This window comes from Buteo buteo, chromosome 5 (assembly GCF_964188355.1).
Source record: "Buteo buteo chromosome 5, bButBut1.hap1.1, whole genome shotgun sequence".
Taxonomy (NCBI): Eukaryota; Metazoa; Chordata; class Aves; order Accipitriformes; family Accipitridae; genus Buteo; species Buteo buteo.
This window is the reverse complement of record NC_134175.1, coordinates 17,956,823-17,978,314: the sequence shown is the minus strand read 5'-3', so window position 1 is coordinate 17,978,314 and position 21,492 is coordinate 17,956,823. Positions and strand designations below refer to the sequence as shown.

General features: G+C 39.0%; 2 protein-coding genes across 5 annotated transcripts in view; both read left to right on the top strand.

The window, feature by feature from the left end:
• TFPI (tissue factor pathway inhibitor) overlaps positions 1-14,981 on the top strand; it is a 43,576-nt gene extending 28,595 nt beyond the window's left edge. The window contains exons 3-8 of one of the 3 annotated variants that reach the window (XM_075027968.1): positions 1,259-1,297; positions 4,483-4,659; positions 5,485-5,580; positions 6,066-6,161; positions 12,953-13,135; positions 13,500-14,981. In XM_075027968.1, coding sequence (XP_074884069.1) covers positions 1,259-1,297; positions 4,483-4,659; positions 5,485-5,580; positions 6,066-6,161; positions 12,953-13,135; positions 13,500-13,612 — 704 coding nt within the window. In that variant the 3' untranslated portion in view covers positions 13,613-14,981. Of the gene's footprint in view, positions 1-1,258; positions 1,298-4,482; positions 4,660-5,484; positions 5,581-6,065; positions 6,162-6,845; positions 12,927-12,952; positions 13,136-13,499 lie in introns of those variants that run through there. The other 2 variants (XM_075027965.1, XM_075027967.1) reach the window with 2 other exon arrangements.
• A 5,875-nt stretch (positions 14,982-20,856) lies between these two features.
• Positions 20,857-21,492, top strand: part of CALCRL (calcitonin receptor like receptor) — a 69,809-nt gene continuing 69,173 nt past the window's right edge. For both annotated transcript variants that reach the window (XM_075027963.1, XM_075027964.1), the window contains exon 1: positions 20,857-21,093. The gene's annotated coding sequence lies outside the window, so the exon portion shown is untranslated. The remainder of the gene's footprint in view (positions 21,094-21,492) is intronic.

Here is a 21,492-nt window from a genome sequence, read left to right as displayed (position 1 = left end):
GTGTATCCACTGATGCAGGAAGAGCCATCAGCAGTAAAAAGTAGTTGTAACGTGCTTCTGCTACTGAACTGGTACTCTTGGCATGTACTATTGGGAACTGGTGTCTTCTTAAGGGGGGCTGTGGTAGCTAAGTAAGATGGCTGAGGTCAGGCAAATGTACTGCTTCATTATAGTATGTTTGATTGCATTTGCTTTCCAGCAGACAACTTCAAGCAAAGCATTAGCTGTACCGCTCTATCCCTTCTCTTATACGCAATAGTTCAGTAGGCAAAGGAGAAACTAGCATTTTATAATGCTATGAAGAAAAGCACAAGTACAAAACAAGAATTATGAAGCAATGTGATTAAGATGACTTAGGTGAAGTCCAGAAGCTGCTATTTCATGTGCTTTGCAAAATATCTCTGTAATAGAAAATGTATAAGCTATTCTTGGCCACTTTTCTCTCTCTCAGCTGCTGAAAAATTTTTAGCCTTTATTACACATTGGCTGAGCCGGTCTCCCCTTGGACTCCTTTGTAGTTTTGCGATTAGGCAGTCTTCTAGAAAGGGAAGAAGGTTTGTTTTCAGTTGCTGAAATGGAATGTGGGGTTGAATTCAGATATCCACCTTCTTGAGCAAGTACAATAAAACCCAGTCTCCTCCATTACAAATGACAATAGCAACTTCATCACTGCTGATCATGCACTGAAAGAACAATGCAAACAAGTTTGTCGTCTATACTACCCTAAAGGTAGTTGTAGATACTTGGTCAAATGGGCTTTAATATCATAAACAGCATAATGAAAAATTTACTCAGACACTACATAGCATAGCAAAGAATTGGATAGCATAAGAGAGGTCTTTATTGCTAACTAGATCAGCTTGAAAGCTATTAGCAGTATCAGTAGCTACAGCAGTTGGCTTAAGTGAGTCTGCTAATTACTCCTCTTTTGAGGAGTAAGATTACATAATACAGGATTACGGTTCCAGTAACATGAAGAGGAATTTCTCTGTTCAATTCAATATTGGCATAATTTGATTCCAGTACTTTCATATTCTCAAGTTTCCAATATAGCAGGTGGTCTCATACAAAGGAAATGATACTTCTGTCCTCCAGAACAAGCTTTTGTGCTGCTCCCCTAATAAAGAGAGGAGAGAAGGGGAAGACATGCTGTATTCTTCCTCCTCAGTGCTCATCGTCACTGCTAAGCACCCTAGTGTCACAGGTGAGACAACACGTCTGCTTTTGCTAAATACTTTTCTTTTTATTTATATTGCAGAATTGCCTCGGAAGATGATGTTAGCAAAAATTAAGAAAGGTAATTAAGTTTACATAGTAATCTAAGACTTTTATACAATGATAAGGGATTTAGCTTCTTTTGATAAATTCTTTATGTGTTGTTCCAAGCTATCTCCTAACAAATCCAGCAATGTCAGACTGAAGCGAGTTCTTACTCCTAATCTTCTTCTTCTATATTCATCAAAGACTTTGAGGACAGTTGTGGTCACTTGAAGATGGTAGCTGCAATCTCTTCTCGCCAAAATAAACACATCATGACACTTTTTTCTCTTTCTTCAGTAAAGAGAAAAGAAACACTCTGCAGAGATTCAGGCATTGTATAATTAGCCATGATGTGGAACTCTTATTGTGTGTTTTGAGAATTATTTAAATGCTTCTTCTGCTGTTAGCAAAAATAGGAGAAAATCAATCTGAAACAGAACTTTTCAAGCATTGCCTGTGTAGCAGCTAACAGAGGTTAGGGCAGATCTCCTAATTACACATTAAGCAAGGGGGCAAGTTTCCCAATCCTGAAGGGGCAAACTGTTTACAGAAGTTTAAATGCCTGGTACCCAGACTTCCTAAATAGCCAAAGGTTAAGCACTGAGAATCACTTGTCTGAAACACTGTTGGTCTCTTAAGGTAACCTGTGTTCCTAACAAGGATATTTAAGTTTGATGCTTGCAACAGAGCTTGTGAAGACTTATTCTGCTCTTCCTCTTTCCACATTAGAGACTTATCTGGATTGGGCCCAATGCTGGTAGCCAGAGTTCCCTGAATACAGGCTTGAGTAAATTTTTTTCACAAGTCAGCTCCTCTTTCTCTGCTTGCCCTCCCTCATCCCTCCTACTTGCTTCCTCTTGAATTGGTGTGCATTTAACTCCTCACAGAAATACCAATATTTGCACATACATTTTGAAATAGACTAATTAAATAATTTATCTTTGCAGAATGGTATTTGGAATATTTTTGTACTAAGATGACGGGTTTCTTTTCCTGTTTTCTACTGTCTTTTCCATTCTTAATGCACAAAAAAATTAATCATGATTCTATGCTATGGAAGTTACTAAAGTTGATTTTCCACAGATACTGCAGACGTTTGGCACTACTTCCTTTAAGGTCCGACCCTAGTTCCCTGCTTTTAATGACAAAACAGAACATATCCTGTTAAATGCAGCTTGTGGCTGTCATCAACGTCATTACACGTTTACTATTGTTTCCAGTAATGTAGTTTTGAATACTGAGTCTCTGAAGAAAGAGGTGGCATTTAAAAGTATAATACTAGTTTGTATAGTTAGGATTATATTGCCTTCATGACCTCTCCAAATGTGGCTATAAAAGTTAGCTGTGAGCTCAACATTTTTGGACTTTGTTTCCTTTTTCTGCAATAATCATTTTAATATAAGGATTTTCTAAATTAAGAGCAGCTGTTTTTAAGAATCAGTCATAATCCTGCAGGCTACTTTACATACCCGTATTATTATCTGCCATCCTTTCTCAGTTAATATCTATCTAATAATCTTTTTCTGTTATTTCACAATATTTTGCAATGTTTGATAGAAGTATTGTTTCTGTAGCTCCTATTGTCTGTGAGCTCCTAATAGATGATATATGGAATAGATACCACTCTGGTATATTCTTGCCTGCTACCTGTCTACATAACTGTCTCATTTCCATTCTCAGCTGAAAGCATATTGTATGCTTTGCCCATACCTTTCATATTTGTTGGTCTCTGTGAACTTAGTTTTGTAAATCTGTGAACACAATAGGTGCTGCATTTGAATAGTAAGAAACATGAAATATCTGAACTGTAGAATATATATACTTACTGGCAGAGAGTGAAACTTGTAGTGAAAAATCAAAATTAAGCTATCCAGGAGTGCTTAAAATAGTTGATTTTGTTACTTTATGCAAGAACATTTTAATGTTTTAATTTTACATGTGATCTCTGAAAATGACATTTTGCTGTCCATGAAGCTTTATAACAATTGAAATACAGGATATTGACAATTATTTCTTGGAAAAACACTAATTATGAGCTATTATAATGTTTTATATAAATATATGATGTGCATCAATTGAATTTAGTAATATTCTTATTCTAGCGATGATTTTTAATAGATACTTGGCTAAAATAGCTGTAATAGGATTAACTTCCTTACAACGCCATAATCTAGTCCAAAAATGTTAGGGACTTAAAAGTAATTGTTCCATAGTCATTTTTATTAAAATGGCAGCCCTCTGCACACTGTTTCAATCTCAGTATTCTATAAGTTTCACAGGTAAAGAAGGCCTTTATATGTGACATCTGATATGATTGTCTTATATGATGGCTAATTATACTTTTCTCTGCAAGTCAGCTCACTCAGGAATCATATTTCAAAGTATCTACTAGCAAGAATTTGAGAATACCTCCAAATATATTTCATTATTGTTTCCATGATTTTCTTTTAAGAATATAATTTTGAGGGAAAAATTAAATATGGTGAGAAATTGACATTTGGGGATTATTACACGGCTATGTGTTTTTCTTCCTTGCCAGAAGCCATGATATCATGCCTTGATATTCAGTCAAATTATGCAGTATTCATTTGTTAACTTTTTCTTGGTTGATATTATAGTTACTGATTGCAAACTAGGAACTGGGACTGAAAAATGACAGTTAGAATAGCTGCTCTGTCTCCGTTTCCTGTATCCTTTTATAGCAGTAGACTGTCACAGACAAAATGCATTGTTAGATTTTTTTTTCTGTTCTTTTTTTAAAAACTATTTCCTTTTTCCTTCTATTTTGACATTGCTTTCTGTATAATTCACACTAACATTGACTAAACCAACTACATAAATGACAAGAATGTGTACTTAGTTCAAATGATCCAGCTGGGAATCAAGTCTTGTTTTAATTCAGAGTAAAAACAGATTTTCATCTTAGAGCTTATGTAGGAGGACACTTAAAGGAATCATTAGTCCTCATTTTCCAAGATATAATTTACTGGCTACCTGAAAAGGAAAAAAAGCAATAAAAATATCCCTATAATGCTCCAGCATAATATTGCAGTGTTATATATAGAACAAACGCAGTACAATAAAGCAGCGGTTTGTATCGTCTTTAGTCCAAAGTTACAGGTTTATTTTATAAACTTCCTTCAGTTCTATTGTTGTCTTGGAATGTGTGTTGATTTTTTTTTTTCTTCCCCCACCCTGTTCATCATTTACCATTGTTCATAGAAAAGCCCAATTTCTGCTTTCATGAGAAAGACCCTGGAATCTGCCGAGGCTATTTTTCCAGGTATTTCTATAACAAAGAGACAAAGTCATGTGAAGTATTCAAGTATGGTGGGTGCCTAGGAAACCAGAACAACTTCAAGGATTTGGAAGAATGCCAGATTACCTGCCAAGGCAACTGTAAGTTGTTGTCCTCGTTATTCTTAGCTTTATTCTTGTATAAACAATGTTGTGTTTTGAAGATATCTTGCATGGAAAAAAAGGCAACTTAGGGTAGGTACCCTGAGGTGCCAATAATTTGTATCTGAAATTAACTGTAATTACATGGGGTTTTTTTTAAATAAAAATAGAAAAATGAAAAATATAAATTAAAAAAATTGCAGGTACTATTAACTTTAATGAATATTACAGGACTCCTACTTTTTTACTTTTCTCATGACAGTTAATCTAAAATCTGCCAGCTGTTTGGCCTTATAATATCATAAAATGCTAAAGTATAGGTTTTTAACCTGTATATCTGAATATACTCTTTTCAAACCAAGTCTTGGAAATAAGTCTAGGGAAATAAGAGCATACATGTTCCCTGAAGGTTTTTTTCCAGGACTGTTTCATAATCTGTCATTTTGGCAAGGGGAACTTGAGTGTATTCACATTTAGAATAGGAAAGACCCACTATAGTTCTTTTGTAAAGTTGTTTGTTTGTTTTTTTTTTTAATATATACGTACAGAGCGATGTGCTTTTCCCCCACCTTTGCCAAAGCATTTCTTCCTGGGCTCCTATTCTACTTCTGGATTAAAAGTTGCAGAATGCTTTTTTTTTCTGACTGTAATCTGAAATAACACCTCTATGTAAATTTGTATGAATACCCAAGAAGAAAGAGAGAATTAGGGGGCATTGCCATGGTTTAAATAGAACAAAGTTTTTACCTTAGTGATATTGAAACATTGATACCAATTGTTTCTTGTGTTTTTTTCATTATTGTTTTCCCTTTGTTTTCCTTTTAGCAAATTTATTGCCAATCGTTCCAGCTGAAGAGCATCCTAACACTGTGAACAGTAGTTCCCCAGCAGAAGAACCCAACCAGTTCCCTGGGATTTTTGGTAAGAATTTGCTTTTGCTGTTTATAGTTATCCTTTTTTAATGCAGACACTCCTTGGCTTGTCCACTCATTTTCCCATTTATTTGAAGATATGTATGTTAGCTGAAATACATAAGCACAGTGAAGTCAGTAACATTAAAACTAGCTTCATAGCCATTTGCTTGTCAGTAATACGTATTTTGAAAAAGGCTTACAATTGCAAAGGTTAGAATGTCTGCTAGTAATATAAAAATAACCTTCCCAAACCATGTTTGATTTAAATCTTACATCAGTAAAATTAAAGAAGAAAAAGGAATCCATCCCAAAGTTGCCTCAGCCTATCAGTTTCCTATGCCTTTGGGACTTGAAGTAATGCTGCCTTTTGGTGGGATTAATACTGGCATGGAGCAAGGCAAATGAGTACTAATCATAGCTTATTTTCAGAGCTTTGTTGTGTCTAGATAACCTGTCACTTACTGTTTCACCCTCCCTTTTTTTTTCTTTTAGTCAATTTGTTGCCAACTGCTCCAAATGACGAGAGGTCCAATACTGTGAACAGTAGCTCCCCAAAGGACGAGCGCAACCAGTTTCCCATTTTTTTGGGTAAGAATTCACTTTTGCAGTTCTCAACTCTCAGTCTTTTATATGCCTTCTGGATTGCTTTTCCATTTCCACCCATTTTCTAACATGTCTAAGACTAAAGAATGGGCTTACATCTATGTCAAATTTTTTGATAAGCAGAGAAAGTTAAAGCAAAGAAATATATTGCTACTTACAGATCTTCCATAAATATCAGAAAGTGGAAGACTGACCACATCTTGTCCTCTTCTGAAACTGTGCCCTTCCTCTAGGTCTGATAAATACAAAAATTTAAGGACCAAGAGCAGAAGCAGTGATGCAGAGTTCTTTTAGTCAAATTAATATTTTTGTGGGGATCTAATTGGCAGCCAATTTAAAGCTCCTTTTACCCATTAAAAAAGTACCATATTTGGATTTTGGAATATGGCACAGTATATTTATCATAATACATTTTTATTTTCACTAAGACCATATTAAACTCAGTTCTTGGTTTGAGTATAATCAAAGTGAGTGTGAATTAATTTTGTGTCTGCTTCAAGGTATTTTTGCGCTATGTATTATAATGCAGATGAGAATCTGTACTTTTACTGTAGAGGGCTAGTTTTTAACAGTTTCTGCAGCTGGACACTGTCCACTATAGATTGCTGGTACTTGCTCACACTGTAAAGGGTGATTGAATTTGAGGCATGTCATTTTTGTGATCCACAGTTATGCAAGAGGAAACAAGAAACAGTTGGAAAAAGCCTGAGCGTTCTTACCAAGTATTTCTGTTGGTTTTTTGTATTTACACTTCCTTGTACTTTTGGGGATTGAGCGATGGCTTACAGATTCATTAAGGTTTTTGTGTTTTATACAATGTGCAAGATAATGGGCATGTAGGATAACATTCCTGTGCTCTTTGCTTCGAATGATATGTCTAATAAAGCTTGAATGTGTGTTATATTCTATTTTTTTCCTTGCACTGTGATCCACATGTGCTGTTGGGTTGAGGTAAGTTTTGGTGATAATTGGACTGTTTGTTTACCACATAACAGAGCATCAATACATTCTGTTATTAAAATGACTGAATATAAAACTGTAAAGCTTCTGGCAAATTATTTTACTGAAAAATATTTGAATGATTGAAGGCCTGGAAATAAGTCTAGGGACATAAGAGCATACATGTTCCCTGAAGGTTTTTATTCATAATATGAATCCCCAGATCCCCAAAACAAGCAATCTATACAAGCAAAGGGGCGTGATTCACTATGTTTTTCTCAGAGGAAACGGAGGGGTTCTTGGTTGTGTCAGCAATTGTGAATTTTCTGGTAGAGCAGATTTTGGGAGGGAGAGGTGAGGGTAAGAGAAAGAGAAGACTTGAAGGTTGGTGGAAGAAAGGGTCAGGGAACAAGGGTGGGTGGAGTCAGTGTAGCCGGATGGGTCAGGTAAGAAACGTGACCTTGGGAGGACCAGTGCGTTTCAGTGGAAAGTCTGAAGACACCACAGGTTCTTCCTACTATATAACCTTTGTCTGCCTTACACTAGCCTGTCCCATGCAGCCACCTGCTGCCATTCTGTTTATCAGCCTGTACCTTTCAGGTTGCTGGGGTGGGCTAAAATCCTGTGCTTTTGTGCAATCCCACTAAGGGGGAGGAAAGAGTAGGGCCAAAACTGACAGCTGATTTCTCCACAGAGATGTGGAGAACATAGCCTCCATTCTTGCTGTTACTAGAGGCAGAGGAGTAAACTGAAGTTGCAAGGTAGAACCATCTCACGCAAACATGTACTGTTATTCCCCATGACCCTCAGCGAGGGACAGAAATCTGGCTGTGCACATATGAGGTCAAGATGGACTGTTTGGGATGGAGTGGCTGATGCCCATCTTTTCAAGCACAGGCAAAGTAGCTGGTCTGCCACTGTAACATCTATTTTGCGAATATATTGGCCTGGCTATATATCCCCTTTTTTTTTTTTTTTTTTTTTTTTTTAAATACATGACCACCATTAAAAAAAAATTGGCAAGGAGTTGTCTCTTATACAATACCTTACCTCACAACTGAAATGCTATTCATCTTGATTTCAAGAAAAAAATACAAATTATTGGTGGTATGTATAACTCTGTAACAATATCATATTAATAGATTTCCAACAAAGTTCTTGATCTTTAGAAAATTAAACTCTTCTATGGCCAAACAAAACAAATATTTTTCTTCTGCATATAAACATGAAACATCTAGCGCTATCTCTCAGCAATGAACTTTCTGCAGACAATGAAGATTGTTCTGGTCTTACTCTGCTGCAAGACTTAAAATAACTTTTATTCTGGGCAAGTTAAGAGAAAGTGAATCCAAGAATCAAACCTTTCATTTTTAGATTATACAAAGTGATCTATGATAGGAAATTGAGTGCTCTACCCTACATTTGATTTGTGAGATCTAAGTGGGATGCAGGATCAAAAGTCAGTTTTCAACTCAGCAAATGTGGAATGGCACACAGGCAGTTGCTGTTATTACTTATCAAAGTCAGGGCCATATCTTTTGCTGATATAGATTGACACAGTTCCATTTGCTATAATGGATCTGCACCAATTTATACCTACAGAGTACCATTAAGTGCAGATGACTCATTTTTGTAATAGCTTGTCTACTTGAAGATTCTTTTATTTTCTCTTTGCTGCAATCAGAAATGAGATATTGAAGCCTGCATATATCATAAATCCAGCAATAAATCTGAAGCTTCATGAATGTCACACACCCATGTCTAGCGAAAGAGAATGCAATAAGCATTGTTTCTCATCCAGCTCACCAAGATAATTTCAAACTTCTTTTGTACTGTGATCAATTAACAGTTCATTGTCACACAAGCCTGAGAGATAACGATTATTCTTGCAATACAGGGTTGGGATTATTTTTATAAATATGAGTCTATATCTGAATATGCATATTTCAGACATTCTGAAGTATGATCGTGTCATCTGCTTACACCACAGAGTGGTGTCTGGGATTCAAGAAAAGGCTGTATTATAAGAATTACATCTTAAACCATACACATTTAAAGATTGTTTAGGTAGCAGTGAAGGGTAAGATACAATAGTCTTTTTCTAGGTAAGAACAATAGCATTTTTTTATCTACTGCTTATTTCATATAATTAGTTTGCCTATTTTTTCAGAAACAAAATATTGCAGTTTTGGGTCTCATTCTCTCACCAAAACAAAATCAGTCCAAACATCTGCATCATCAAGAAAAAGAAGTACCAGAAAGATAAGAGAAAGATCTGTCCAGTATTTTGCTGTTGTAAAGCCTGAAACCCATTTGAGAAGCTCCTTCAGAGCTAGTGGCAGGAGTTCTAGTTCCCAAGCTCCACTTGAGATGGGTTCCAAGCTCTAATTTCCTTCAAAAGTTTTTGATGGAATTGGCATGTTTCTGAGGAACACTTTGTATTGCATTGTATCAGCATTTCCCAGAAGAAAACTTTACACCTGGAAATGTTTGACTAACTCAGCTTGGAAGCTTTCATTTGTCCTTTGCCTATATGTATTGTAAATTCTTTTGTCCCATGCCTGTTCATGACCTGATTAATATGGCATATTTTTTTTGAGCATGCTATTGAATATTTAGAAACTGCTTAAGTCAGATATTTTGCATAAATAGAATAGCATGAACACAAGAGTGAAGCCAGATTCTTAAGGCTTATTGCTGTCAATGTAAATAACCAGTTCATTTCTGTAGAAATTGCTTCAAAGGCAATAGGATGGGCCATGTAGTTGCATGTATAAGAAAGTTAGAAAGTGTTTCATGACATTTATTAATTTTTAGGTTCATACGATCCACTTAGCTTTAATGGGTAATGAGTTATGTAATGTAATGACTAATGCTACTTGCACTGTGAAAAAAATTGCTAAAAGGTAACCTAAACTGAGAAAAAAAGTAGAGTTAAAAACAGCATTTCTATATCAAGTAGTCTTTCAATACAGTTGGCATCTGTAATTCATAGACCTCTAATGACTAGATTAGGGAATGTAATTCTGACAGTGGGACATGTATTGCTTTTTTTTTTTACTGTTTTCAGTGTGTACCCCTTCCTCTGTGTAGCTTTGCAGGTTATGGGATTTGCTTCTTTCTTTTTTTCCTCCATAGAAAAAGCAGGAGATAAAACATTTCAACAACTCTCAGAAAAATGAAGTTGTAAAACCAAAACATTTGAGAAACTCAAGAACAGGCATAATATCTAAACTTACTGTAACATCATATACATAAGTACAGCATTAGAAGCTGGGGCTGAACAGAGAAAACTTACCTGGATCTAATGCTCCTAGTGACTGTGTTAACATACTAGCTCACAGGTTTATAGAATGTTCTGCCAATAGAGATGTTGGGCTGGGCATGACACAGTACATATTTTATATTTACAGTAACTGAAAGTTAACAAGTCTTAGTGATCAGTATATTAAAATCAATTCATATTTTTTATGATCCTCAAAAGACAGGAAATTATGTCATTTTATTTTAATATACTGTTCTGTTGAAAAAAAGTGGCTTCGATATGGCAAAACTATAAGAGGTTGTCTTCATGGGCTGGTTGCTTCTGTGAGTGTAAAGAATATGCAGATATTTTGAGGATGAACAGGTATAGTGATTGGTATCTGGGGCATTTATCTAGTAATGAGCTAGACAAACAACACAATTTTTAGAAAGATTACAAGAGCGATTCTAAAAAGCATTTGTCTGCCACCCTGCCAGTTGCATTGTATGTACATAGGTAGTCCTTATTCACCAGTAACCACATCACTGGCTCCATGGGTCCCCGAAATCTTACAGTTGCTGTGAGAACTCCTTCATGAGGGGCCTATGGAGTGTCTCTGGAAAATTTTACATACCGGATAAGTAATCTACTTTACAAAGTGTAGCTTTAAATTCTGTTATATAATTAACAAACCTATGCTATTTGGCCCTTTCATCACTGGCAAGCCTTTCTGCTTTGTTCTTTTTAGGTTCAGAAATTATCAGGTTAAAATTAGGTAAGCATTTTTTTTTAATGTTGCTGAACATATGCTTTGAAAGCTAAGATCCTCTCTAGCTAGAGAGAGATGACATTAGTTCTAGGCATAAGACTTCTCAGTTAGAGTGGTACTAAAAGTATTGCATTAGTTAATTTAACTACCATCTTCATTATAAATAAAACAGTAGATGTAATATAAATTGTATTCCATTGTGGGCTCTTACTCTGGATCCAGAGTGAACCTTACTCTTACAATAATGTCACAGTCATAAAAAGAAATTAAGTGGTGCTTGCTTTATAAGCTGAAACTAACTTAATATATCTTGGAAAATGAACTTACGACTCAGTTTTTGCATTTCAGGATTCTTTTTGAATAGTATGATGTCGCTAACACAGCTTCAAATATATCATTAATTTCATTTTGCTGTCTTAGCTCTCCAAAAATCACTGTTCTGTTTCTTTCCTAGCAGTTTTTCATAGTCTTTCACCATTCCAGTTCAGCTATTATACTTGGCAGATGAACCTTTTTGAGCAGGTGTAATATGTGTAAGACATGTAAGATGTCCCATGTTCTTTTTGAATATTTTCTTGTCAGTCTCTTGAATTGCCCAAGTTAATTCTTCTTAATAATTTCTTGCTTTCAGCAACTCATCTGCTTCCTACTTTTGTGACAACAGGATGTCCCCAGCTCTGTTGTAACCCAAATTATTCCTTGAAATTTTTACTTGGTTTTTCCTCTAAGCCACTTCTGCCTGGCTTTGTAACTTCAAGAAGGCCATCTGACTAGCTTCAGGTTTCCATTTATGCATTCAGATCTCAACTATCTCAATTCTGCTACTTCTTGAATGAAAATGACGCTCCTTTAGGTCCCTCATAACTGATGATATAATGACTCCCATTTCTTGCATCCTGTGCAGCAATTGTGTCAGTTCTAATTTTGTATATGAGTCACTCCAGGGTGATAGATGATGGAGTTTCTCCAGGTTTGGGAATTCTGGCACAGATTTGCTTCTTCAACTTGTTCCAGTGCCCAGGTACTTCAGATACCTCAGGTTCATCTTCCAGTGTTTCAGTTCTCATACTCTGACTTGCAGCGACACTGAAGAAACAAACCATCAGCCTACTTCTTCGAATGGTAAAAACGTAACAGCAGCACTAAAGCACTAGCATCTCAGTCACTTCGTGCACTTATTCTTCACATTCAGTCCTTTGTTATTCTGAGAGTTACGATCTATTTCTTGATAATTGCTCAGTGTTTTCCAGTAGACCAACTTCTATTACTTAGGTCAAGCTTTCTGTATTCATATGACAAACCCAATATTAAGGTATTGAGTCTTACATTGGAAATGCTGGGTACTTTTACCTTCTACTTGATTACAGAATGTCTAGCAGCAATTAAGAAAATTCACTTCGTTAATGATCATAAATATTTACCATATTTTTAAAGCTGTCCAAGTTTAATTTATTTCACTTCACTTCCTACAAATACTTCACTTGAAACTTCTCTAATTGAATTCGCATACTATCTTCTATCACAGAAATAGCAATTTTATCACTAAATATATAGGAAATGAACCTTACTTTCAGGTAAGCTTTTGCTGGCTTTTGGAATTCAAAGAGAGAATAACATTTGCTGAGGTATTTTTTGTAATCGTAAAAAGACAGATGCTTATGTAAAGTATCCTGGATTTTCAGGAGGGCAGAATTAAATTTGCCAGTAAATTTCATATAAATTTCAAAGTTCTGTGAGCTTCAAATCTAATATATAATATCAATATAACAGAAAATTGGTAAACTGCAGTGTTGTCTCTAACCTTGTTTTTCTTTGTATCTCTAGAACCACCTCCTGTCCCTTCTTTGTGCATGACCCCTATGGACAGAGGGCTTTGTAGAGCCAAAGAGTTAAGATTTTTCTACAACTACTCAACTGGAAGATGTCACCCATTTAGCTACAGTGGTTGTGGTGGGAATGAAAATAATTTCACCTCCAGAAAGTCATGTTTGAGGATCTGCAAGAAAGGTATGGGTAGTGATACTGCCACAGACTGCCGTAAGAGGTGCAGGCTGAAACATTCTTGAAACTTTTGGTACTAAGCATTGGCCTGATAAAATGTAATAGTGAAAAGTCTTAGAAAAGTGAAAATGGAAATCAGAAGAGAGACAGAGCTAGAGAGAAAGATGGACAGTAAAATACAGTGTACAAGAACAGAAATAAGACAACTTGGCATTGGTCGGGCATATGAAGACTTTAGGTAAGACAGTGTACTTTGTTCTTTTTTTTTAAAAGAATATTTCTTGAAAACAAGACTTGTCTCTTATTACTGATAATCTTGGATGTGTCAGTCACACAGCATCTAATCTTTCTTTCATCATTTTACCTTTAGGATTCAATAAAAAAAAAGGTGAAAGAAGATTAATAAAAATCAACAAGAAAAGAAAGAAACAGTCAGTAAAGGCTCTGGGCGAGGAAATAATCCCTGAAAGAATACAACTTTGATTTTTATGGAAATTTGTGGTAAACTACTATCCACCTGTGAATGCAAACCTTTAGTGTACAACATTTAAATGTATTTACTGTACTGATTATTTTGATTACATATTAGTAAGCAACTTATATTTTCATTATGTATTCCTCATTCATGTTAATAAACATCACGTTTTACTTTGATAAAGGCTCTTAAATTGTAGCTTGATTGTATATAATTGTCAGAGCTGAAACAGGACAGAACAGACTATGTGGGTGTATAGCTTATAATAATTAAAAAGTAGACAAGATTCAAATTTACTTTATTACCCTGTTCTTTTTTGACATCTATTTTTGTGCTAAAGAAAGCATAATTCTTGTCAGAGTAATCACTTGTCAAGCATGATTGCTTCAATCATAGATTAAAAGATAGGTCTATTTCTATAAAAAGGAAATAGACACTGGGTTTGTTTTAATCAGATTTATTTTAGGTTATGCAAGCTAGATTTAACTCCATCAAAGTGCATATAATTACACTGTTGTGAAATGAATGTGAGATCAGAAAAGCACCAAAAACCATGAAGAGAATGTTAAAGTTGTAAATGCGTGAAGCAATGTGACAGATATTTGCAAAGATTTAAAAATACATTTGCTGGGATCATTGATTTTTACCCTTGTTACTGAACTATACTTATGGCTAGCAAGTTAATAATTTCCAGAAATAGGTATTAAATTTTTACAAAAACCAGAAGGAATTCCTTTCATGGAAATAAATACAGTTGCTTTGGAGATAACAGTATGCTTGTGTTATTGACAACTCCCAGTTGACTTTGAGGGGGTTTTTTAGTTGGATTTTGGTGGGTTTTTTTAAGACTGACATGAAACAGTGGTACAGTTCCCACCCTTCTGGAAGGCATTTCTCTGATCTTAGGTAAATCTTTTATAATGAGATTTTTTTAAGGGAAAGGGGAAAAAAAAAGGTAGTTGTTTTCCTATTAAGGTTTTTAGAAGCACCTTGCTGCCTATGAAACAAAATATAGCAGGATATTTTTGAAACTTCCCTACCTTCTTTGATGATGTAAATCTTTTTTTAATGTGTCACATGTTTTTTTTTTTATGCTTAAAACCACCAAGGATAGTTACACTGCTGTTTGTGAGAGGTGGTGTGGAAATAAGTAGCTGAAATAGATGTGAGAGGCTGAGACACTACAGCGAGGATCAAGGACAGCAATGACAGAATAATAAATGATCTGTTGGACTAAGCTGCCTTTGCCTGTGCATTGGGAATTGCATGTGCAATTTCAGAAAACCTATGTTTTATATGCCTGATGAACTTTGAACTAAATGTACACCAGAAAATATTTATGTAGAGTCTTCTCATATAAAATGTATGAGCACCACAATGCAATAACTATATAAATCAGACGAGTGCAGTTCTGGCAGGAAACCTATGAACTCCATAGACTGGTGAAAAGTAGTAAAATCAGTTCTCTACACAGAATTAATTTGGTGCATTGTTACCTGCCAGTTTCACTTCCAGCTTGGTATTTTCCCATTCTAGTTCATCATTTTTATTGACTTTACTCTCCAGGTATCATCTGTACTCCACGCAGTAGGATTTGAGTCTGTAGATGTGGGTTGCGCTGCACAGGAGCAGAGCAGTAGGCTAAATACTTGGACCAGCTGGAACTTGTCATTGCAGACAAGTGGACAACCCAAGGTTTAAGCTGCTCCCAAGCCTTTCTGCTTGTAGCATAGCAACTGCCTTAGCACAGTAGTGTACGTGGCCACCAAAAGCGGGAGTTGCTTTAGGCACCCTAGTTACAGGAGTCAGGACTTACCAGTGGGCTGAACACTCCACTAATGCCACATTTACCCTGCCTCTACACTGACACTGGCTTGTGTCTGCCTGGCTAGGAATGCAGGTGAGTGCACAAATGTCTGCACCTTTTCTTGTATAAATTTTATGGTGAATGCAGTAAAAATATGTAATATTCCGTTATTGGTCGTAATAATTTCCCATGGGCTGCCCATATTAAAACTAACGTAACTGCTGGATGGTGTGATGTACCTTGGAGTGGAGACAGAGCTGAGGTATGTGCAGCTTAGCTTCTCCAGCAGCTCAGTGACTCAGTAAGGACATTCTGAGTCTATGGTTTCAGATTAAAGCAAAAAGAAAGTGCCAAGTGCTGGGTAAGTAACACATTTGCAATACCTGCCTTCTGTCACTGATGTCTGACAGATAGGCAGTACTATCCCATACACCATGTTAAAATCCTTTTATAAAGAAATGCAGTATTCCCTAGCGTGATTCTGAGGTATCTGACCATGATTCACATTAAACTAAAACATCTTCTAGAGCTGTCACTTAAAAGAGAATGAAACTTGTTCTTCAGCAGCAGGAGTGCAACATTCAGATAATGCTAGTGTTTATATGAATCTGTGTTATTGAGGGCAGTGTTTCTTTAGGGAGAGTTTTTCCTCAGCATCAAGCCCAAATAAAGGTGATGGGGACAGAGCTGTTTCTGAGGCAGTGTCCTCCGCCCAGCTATGACTGCAGTGTTTTCAGTTGTGATGGGACTCTGATCGGAGCCTTGCAGGGGTTGGGAGGAAGTGGAAGGGGTTTGCCCATGGTGTTTCTTAAAGCTGTCCCACCAAGAACACTAACAAGGATTTGTAAACTCTTATTAGATCATAAACTAGAATGATGAACTTTCTAAAACAGAATATTCTGAATGAGACAATAGATAAAAAAGATAGATAGGAAAGAACAGATGCATTTGTTTGTACACAGATTGCCTTGTGATCCCTCTGTCATTTCATGGCAGTATCTCTCCTTCAGGCTCCCTCTTGGTGCAGCGACTTGTCCCTGGCTGCCTAGATTCAACACCTACAAAATCCACCCTGGAAGTCTACAAAAAAACATCCTTTCCATCCCTGCAGAAACCTGGCCGTGTGGCTGCTCCTCGGCCTTCTAAATCTCCTGCTTGCTGAGCTCTCTTGCAAACTAACAGAGTCTCCTCACTGGGTGTGCTCAGTCGCTCTCCAGGACTGCGGTAGCTAGGACAGGACTAACAGGTACTCCCCCATACTCTGCCACCCCCTACTTATATTATACCAAAGAAAGTTCTCGTGCGTTCATTTTGTAGTAACAGTGATTTAAAAAGTGATCTATTGTGGGATCTCTTATGTCATTGTTGAGACAGGAAAAGACTTTATAGTTATAGCATCTCAACAGTACCTCTACTTCAGTTGACTAAGAAAACTTTACAAAATGATTCATCTTTTAGGCTTGTTACTTAGTCCAATGAGAATGAAGACTGGAATGTTGTAGACTGTATAAAAACTGATCTGATTACAGTTGGAGATTTGTTCTGAGAGCGCACACTCTTCTTGGTGTGTGTACTAGGTTTGGCCGCCATACCAGTTATCCAGCTGTCTTCCTATCTTGTTTTTTTTTTATAGCTCTACAGTGCATTGAATTAGTTTTTCCCTTAAAAAGTCCAAACTGCAATGTGATCTGATCTTCTTCAACTCCACAAGAAGTTTCTTTCGTGCCCTTCTACTTCATTCACCACTTTTCATTCCTGTATTGCCAATATCTGCAGAACAACCAAATGCAAGAATAAGATAAAAAGACCTGTGCATTTCTCAAAGGTAGTTAAAGGGTCAATATATAAGGGGGGATAATTGAGCCACAACACAGGGCAAAGATAGGGAATCTGATGGCAGAATGGTGAAGAGGTCAGAAAATGAAGCTATGCTAAGGTGTTAGAGTGACTGTACATTTCCAGTTAACTAGAGTCCATTCACCCAGTCATTTCATTCCAGAATCTGCCCCGGTTGCTTTGGAGGAAATATGCAGGGTGGTGTGAAATTTCTCCCACTCTGTGTGATGGGAGCCAACAAGCCGAAGCAATTTTACAGAGGTTTGATGAGCTTCTGTGTATCATCTGACCTGCAATAACGTGGTATGTGCCCTTAGTCCATAGAGGTGATGAAGCAAAATGTCTTTGAGAAATAATTTGAAGTCTTTTTATTTGTTCTTTTTTTCCCCTCACATTTTTACTGGTATGCCCTCCTTTTTCTCCTTTTTACTTCTATCCCCCGCTTCTCTTTTCTTTCCCATTCATTTGAGCCAGCATTTCTCCCTGCGTCTCCCATCCATCTAGTGTTTCAGAACTGGTACATTTATTTGCAATTTGAGAAAGTCTTCACCTTTCTAGATTCTACCTTTCAAGCATATTAAAGTGGACGCAAGGATTATGTTTTGTAACCGGTTGCTTTCGGTGCCATCTTCTCTCGAGAAAGAGCCAGGTTCAGGTAAAGCGGCATATACATTTTACGGTTATGGAGTGTTTACACGGGAACCCTAAATATTTTATTCATAGGCAATACCATGCCGTAGGCCAAACATCGAGGACTTTCCTTGGTTTTGCCTCTCCCGTGATCTCTTGTGAACCTGTAGCCGTGCCACGTTGCGAGTCGCATGCCACGGTTTGTGGTTTTTTTTCCACGCGTCCCTTTTGTCACTGACCGCGCGTGAGTCAGGCACCCTGCCTCGAGGCGGTGTTCCCGCTTCCTCGACTCGCCGGGCCGCCATGGGGGGGGGGGCACACGCCGGCGCGGGACTGGGGACGGCCGCAGACGGGCCGCGGCGCGACCCCGCGCCCGCCCGCCCGCTCGCTCCCCGCGCCCGCCCCGCCGACCGCCGCGCGGGGGCGCCGCCGGCGCAGGTGCGGGGCGGGGAGGGCGCGGCAGGGCACCCCCGGAGGGGGGCAGCCAGGGCTCTGCAACGCAACGGGGTCGGGAAACGCGGCGGCCAGCGCCCCCGCTGCCCCGGGCACGGCCGAGGCTGGACTGCCCGTCCGGAGGGAGAAGGCGGGGGAGAGCCAGCCCACCCCGGCCGTCCCCTGGCCGGCAGGCGTTTGTCACAGCTGCAACGCTAGAGAGAGGGATTCTCGGAGCCGACCGTGGGGATGAGGAGCAGTCTCGTTATTTGCAGAACCGTGTTTATCCTTGAACTTTTCAGATCAGATCGAGATTTGTGCTAGGAGGCGGAATTAGTTTGGGGTTCCCCCCCCCCCACCTTGCGTGGTTTTAAACTTTCCTTGGTTAAAGCACGGTCAGTTGTGCTCATTTAGATCCCTTTTGAACCGCTCACACCCACGCTGTTGATAACCAGGGCAGCCTGTATCGGTGTAATTTACGTGCCTTTCAACCCGAAGGAGGGGTAGCTGAAGTAGCGTGGGGGCCTTCTGCGTCTTTGAAGTGCAAATTACACCAGCTGAGATGTCTCAAATACCTGTAGAGTAGAAGTAGGAAAGTTCCAATGATAGCTAAAGAAGTAGAGTGTAAGACTTTGGAACTAAAATAAAAGACCCCAAAACCCCACCCAACTCCACTTGAATTTGACATGCCAAAGCAGACACGGCCTATGTAATAAATCTCTCCAGCCAGTTCAGATGCCTGCCTTGAACGTGTGTGCTGGGCTGGAATAGGTGGGTTATTTTCCAGGTTACAATGTGTAAAATACCACGTTGTAATCTATAGCCTAGACCTAATTGCTCTAAAATAATGCAACCACGCTCACCTCTGATGAAATTCTACTACCTGAGGTGACATCGCTTATTTCAGAGAGGTTAATTTCTATCGCTCTTCAGAATCAGAGCTAATCCTCGGGTTTTGTCTGATTATGTTGCCTAGAAGCTTAGAGTGCCAGTTCTTAGTTCTTCGCTGATTATAAAATTCAAACATTCTCCCGTTGACGTAAGATCCTTAGAAGCACCAACAATCGCATACGCCAAATGAGTATTAAAGGCATATGCCTGCTCTTTTACTGACCCTGGAGTGTGATTTCACAATTCGTATTATCCAGTGGCCGTATGGATTTAAAGTATTCCTGCCCCTCTTTCCCTTCTTCCGATTTTTCCTGACCCTGGCTTGTGGTTGTTTTTTTGTTCTAGGTTGGTTTTTTTCCTTAGTTTTGGGTTTCTTGCTGTTTGTTGTTGTTGTTGTTTGGTTGGTTTTTTTGAAGGAAAGATTTTCAATGGCTAGATGAATTCCCTTATCCAGTTCACAACTTGTTCCACAAATGTTTGTGCTGGTAAAAAAGGTGGATGAGCAACAGGTAGTGAGAAGAAAGCAGAATACTTTATCTTATTTCATAAGCAAATTAAGTGGTTATAATTTTGATAAGCACTTAGGAAACCATGACCTTTCGGAGGTCCTTATGGCCTTCCTTAAGGAGTACCTGTGTTAGAGGTGTTAATAATGTTTGAACTTAATGCTCCGTGAACTCCCCCTTTGTTCAGCATAGTATTGTCTTGTGCACGCAGCAACTGTCTATTGATTTGGAGAGCCCAGATTCCGTCTGTAGGACAGGTATCAATTGTGCAAAGAACAAGGGATAAACGCTCTCAAAGAAACGTTTTTAGGTCCTGATAGAAAGTTCTTTGAAGCTAGTAGAAGGACTGCCATTAGTTTTGGTTTGCCTTCAGTTATGGTGGTTTTCAAAGTGGGAAGCTCATACTTGTGCTTCCGAATCACCAGCATTTAAAAAAAATGCAGCCTAGAGATCTGTGCAGCAATAGTGATATTCCTGCTGCCTTTTTTCTACCCTTGGTATTTCAAAGAGTTGGTTACTTAAATACAGGGTCTTTTCTCGGGTGTAAAACAAAGCGGCGCTTTAAGCTGTGCTCTCGCTTCAATTTGCGAATTTGATTCTGACCTTTAATGCAGTTTTACATTTGAGGAACCAAAATATTTCTCCGCAGAGCTTTTCAGCACTTACGGTGCAGGACGTAACGCAGCCCCTGCAGTTTCTGGCAGAGGCGGGTCAGGTCAGTGACACTAAGGAGGAACGCAGCTATTGTGTATTACTTGTCTCTGCGTAAAGGTCCAAAGTGATTTATTTCTCTGGGTCTGGTTCGAGGAGGAGGACGAATCGCACCGGCTCGCTACGTGCAAAGACGGGTCCCGTGGTCTCCTCCTTCCCAGCCGAGCGAGCGAGTTATTCTCCGACCAACGGTTTCGGCGCGGGGCGGGCGAGGTGCGGGCCGGCCGCGTCCCGAGAGGAGCAGGCGGCGACGCCGGGGACTCGGGCAGCTCCGCTCTCCCGCCTGGAAACACCGGCGCAGCCCGGCTTCCCCGGGACGTGCCCTTCGGGAGAGGAGAGTAACTCCGCGCGGGCTGCGGGCGGGGTCAGGGTGATGTAACAGGAAGCGCTGATGTTTCGGGGCCGTCGCTGACAATCTGACCGGCTGCCGGCGCTGCCCGCGGCGGCGCTTCTCGCGGCGCGGAGCGGAGCGGAGCGCGGCGCGGCCGGGGCACCTCTCCCCCTGCAGCCACCGGCCTCGGTAACTGGATTATAGCCGGTGGGAGGATCAGGCTCGCGTAGCTCTGTCTCTTCCGTGGCCGGGGCGGGAGGGGACGAAACATCTCTCCTTTCTGCCTCGCTGGAAAGGGAGCTCCAGCTGATTTATCTGGAACCGCTCTCCTAGAAACTCAGCGTGGTGAGTAGTGATCGAAACGGTTTCATTGTTTTCACGCGGGAACAATATTTTTGCGCCGTCTGGGTGCGTTTGCAATTAGGCGTGTGTGCGTGCTTTTGCGTTAACCTCAGCGTGTGATATGTAATCTGCGGGGAGAAAGGGGCGTGAGGAGAAGCTTCGTTTATTTTTAGTGAGCGAAACGTTGAGCTGATTTTATAACCGGCGGTGTTGTAGTACAGCCTTGAGGAAGCAATCGGCGATAAATAGGTAGAAAGGGAGATGAAAATACCCTGATCAGTACTTAAAGGATTCTGTCTAAAACCTCTAATATTAGCTAACCGAATTTCTGTCTTTGCATCTGGAGAGAATTAGAGGCTCATTGGTTTGAAAAGGGTCTTTAAGACTAATTCAGTACAACTG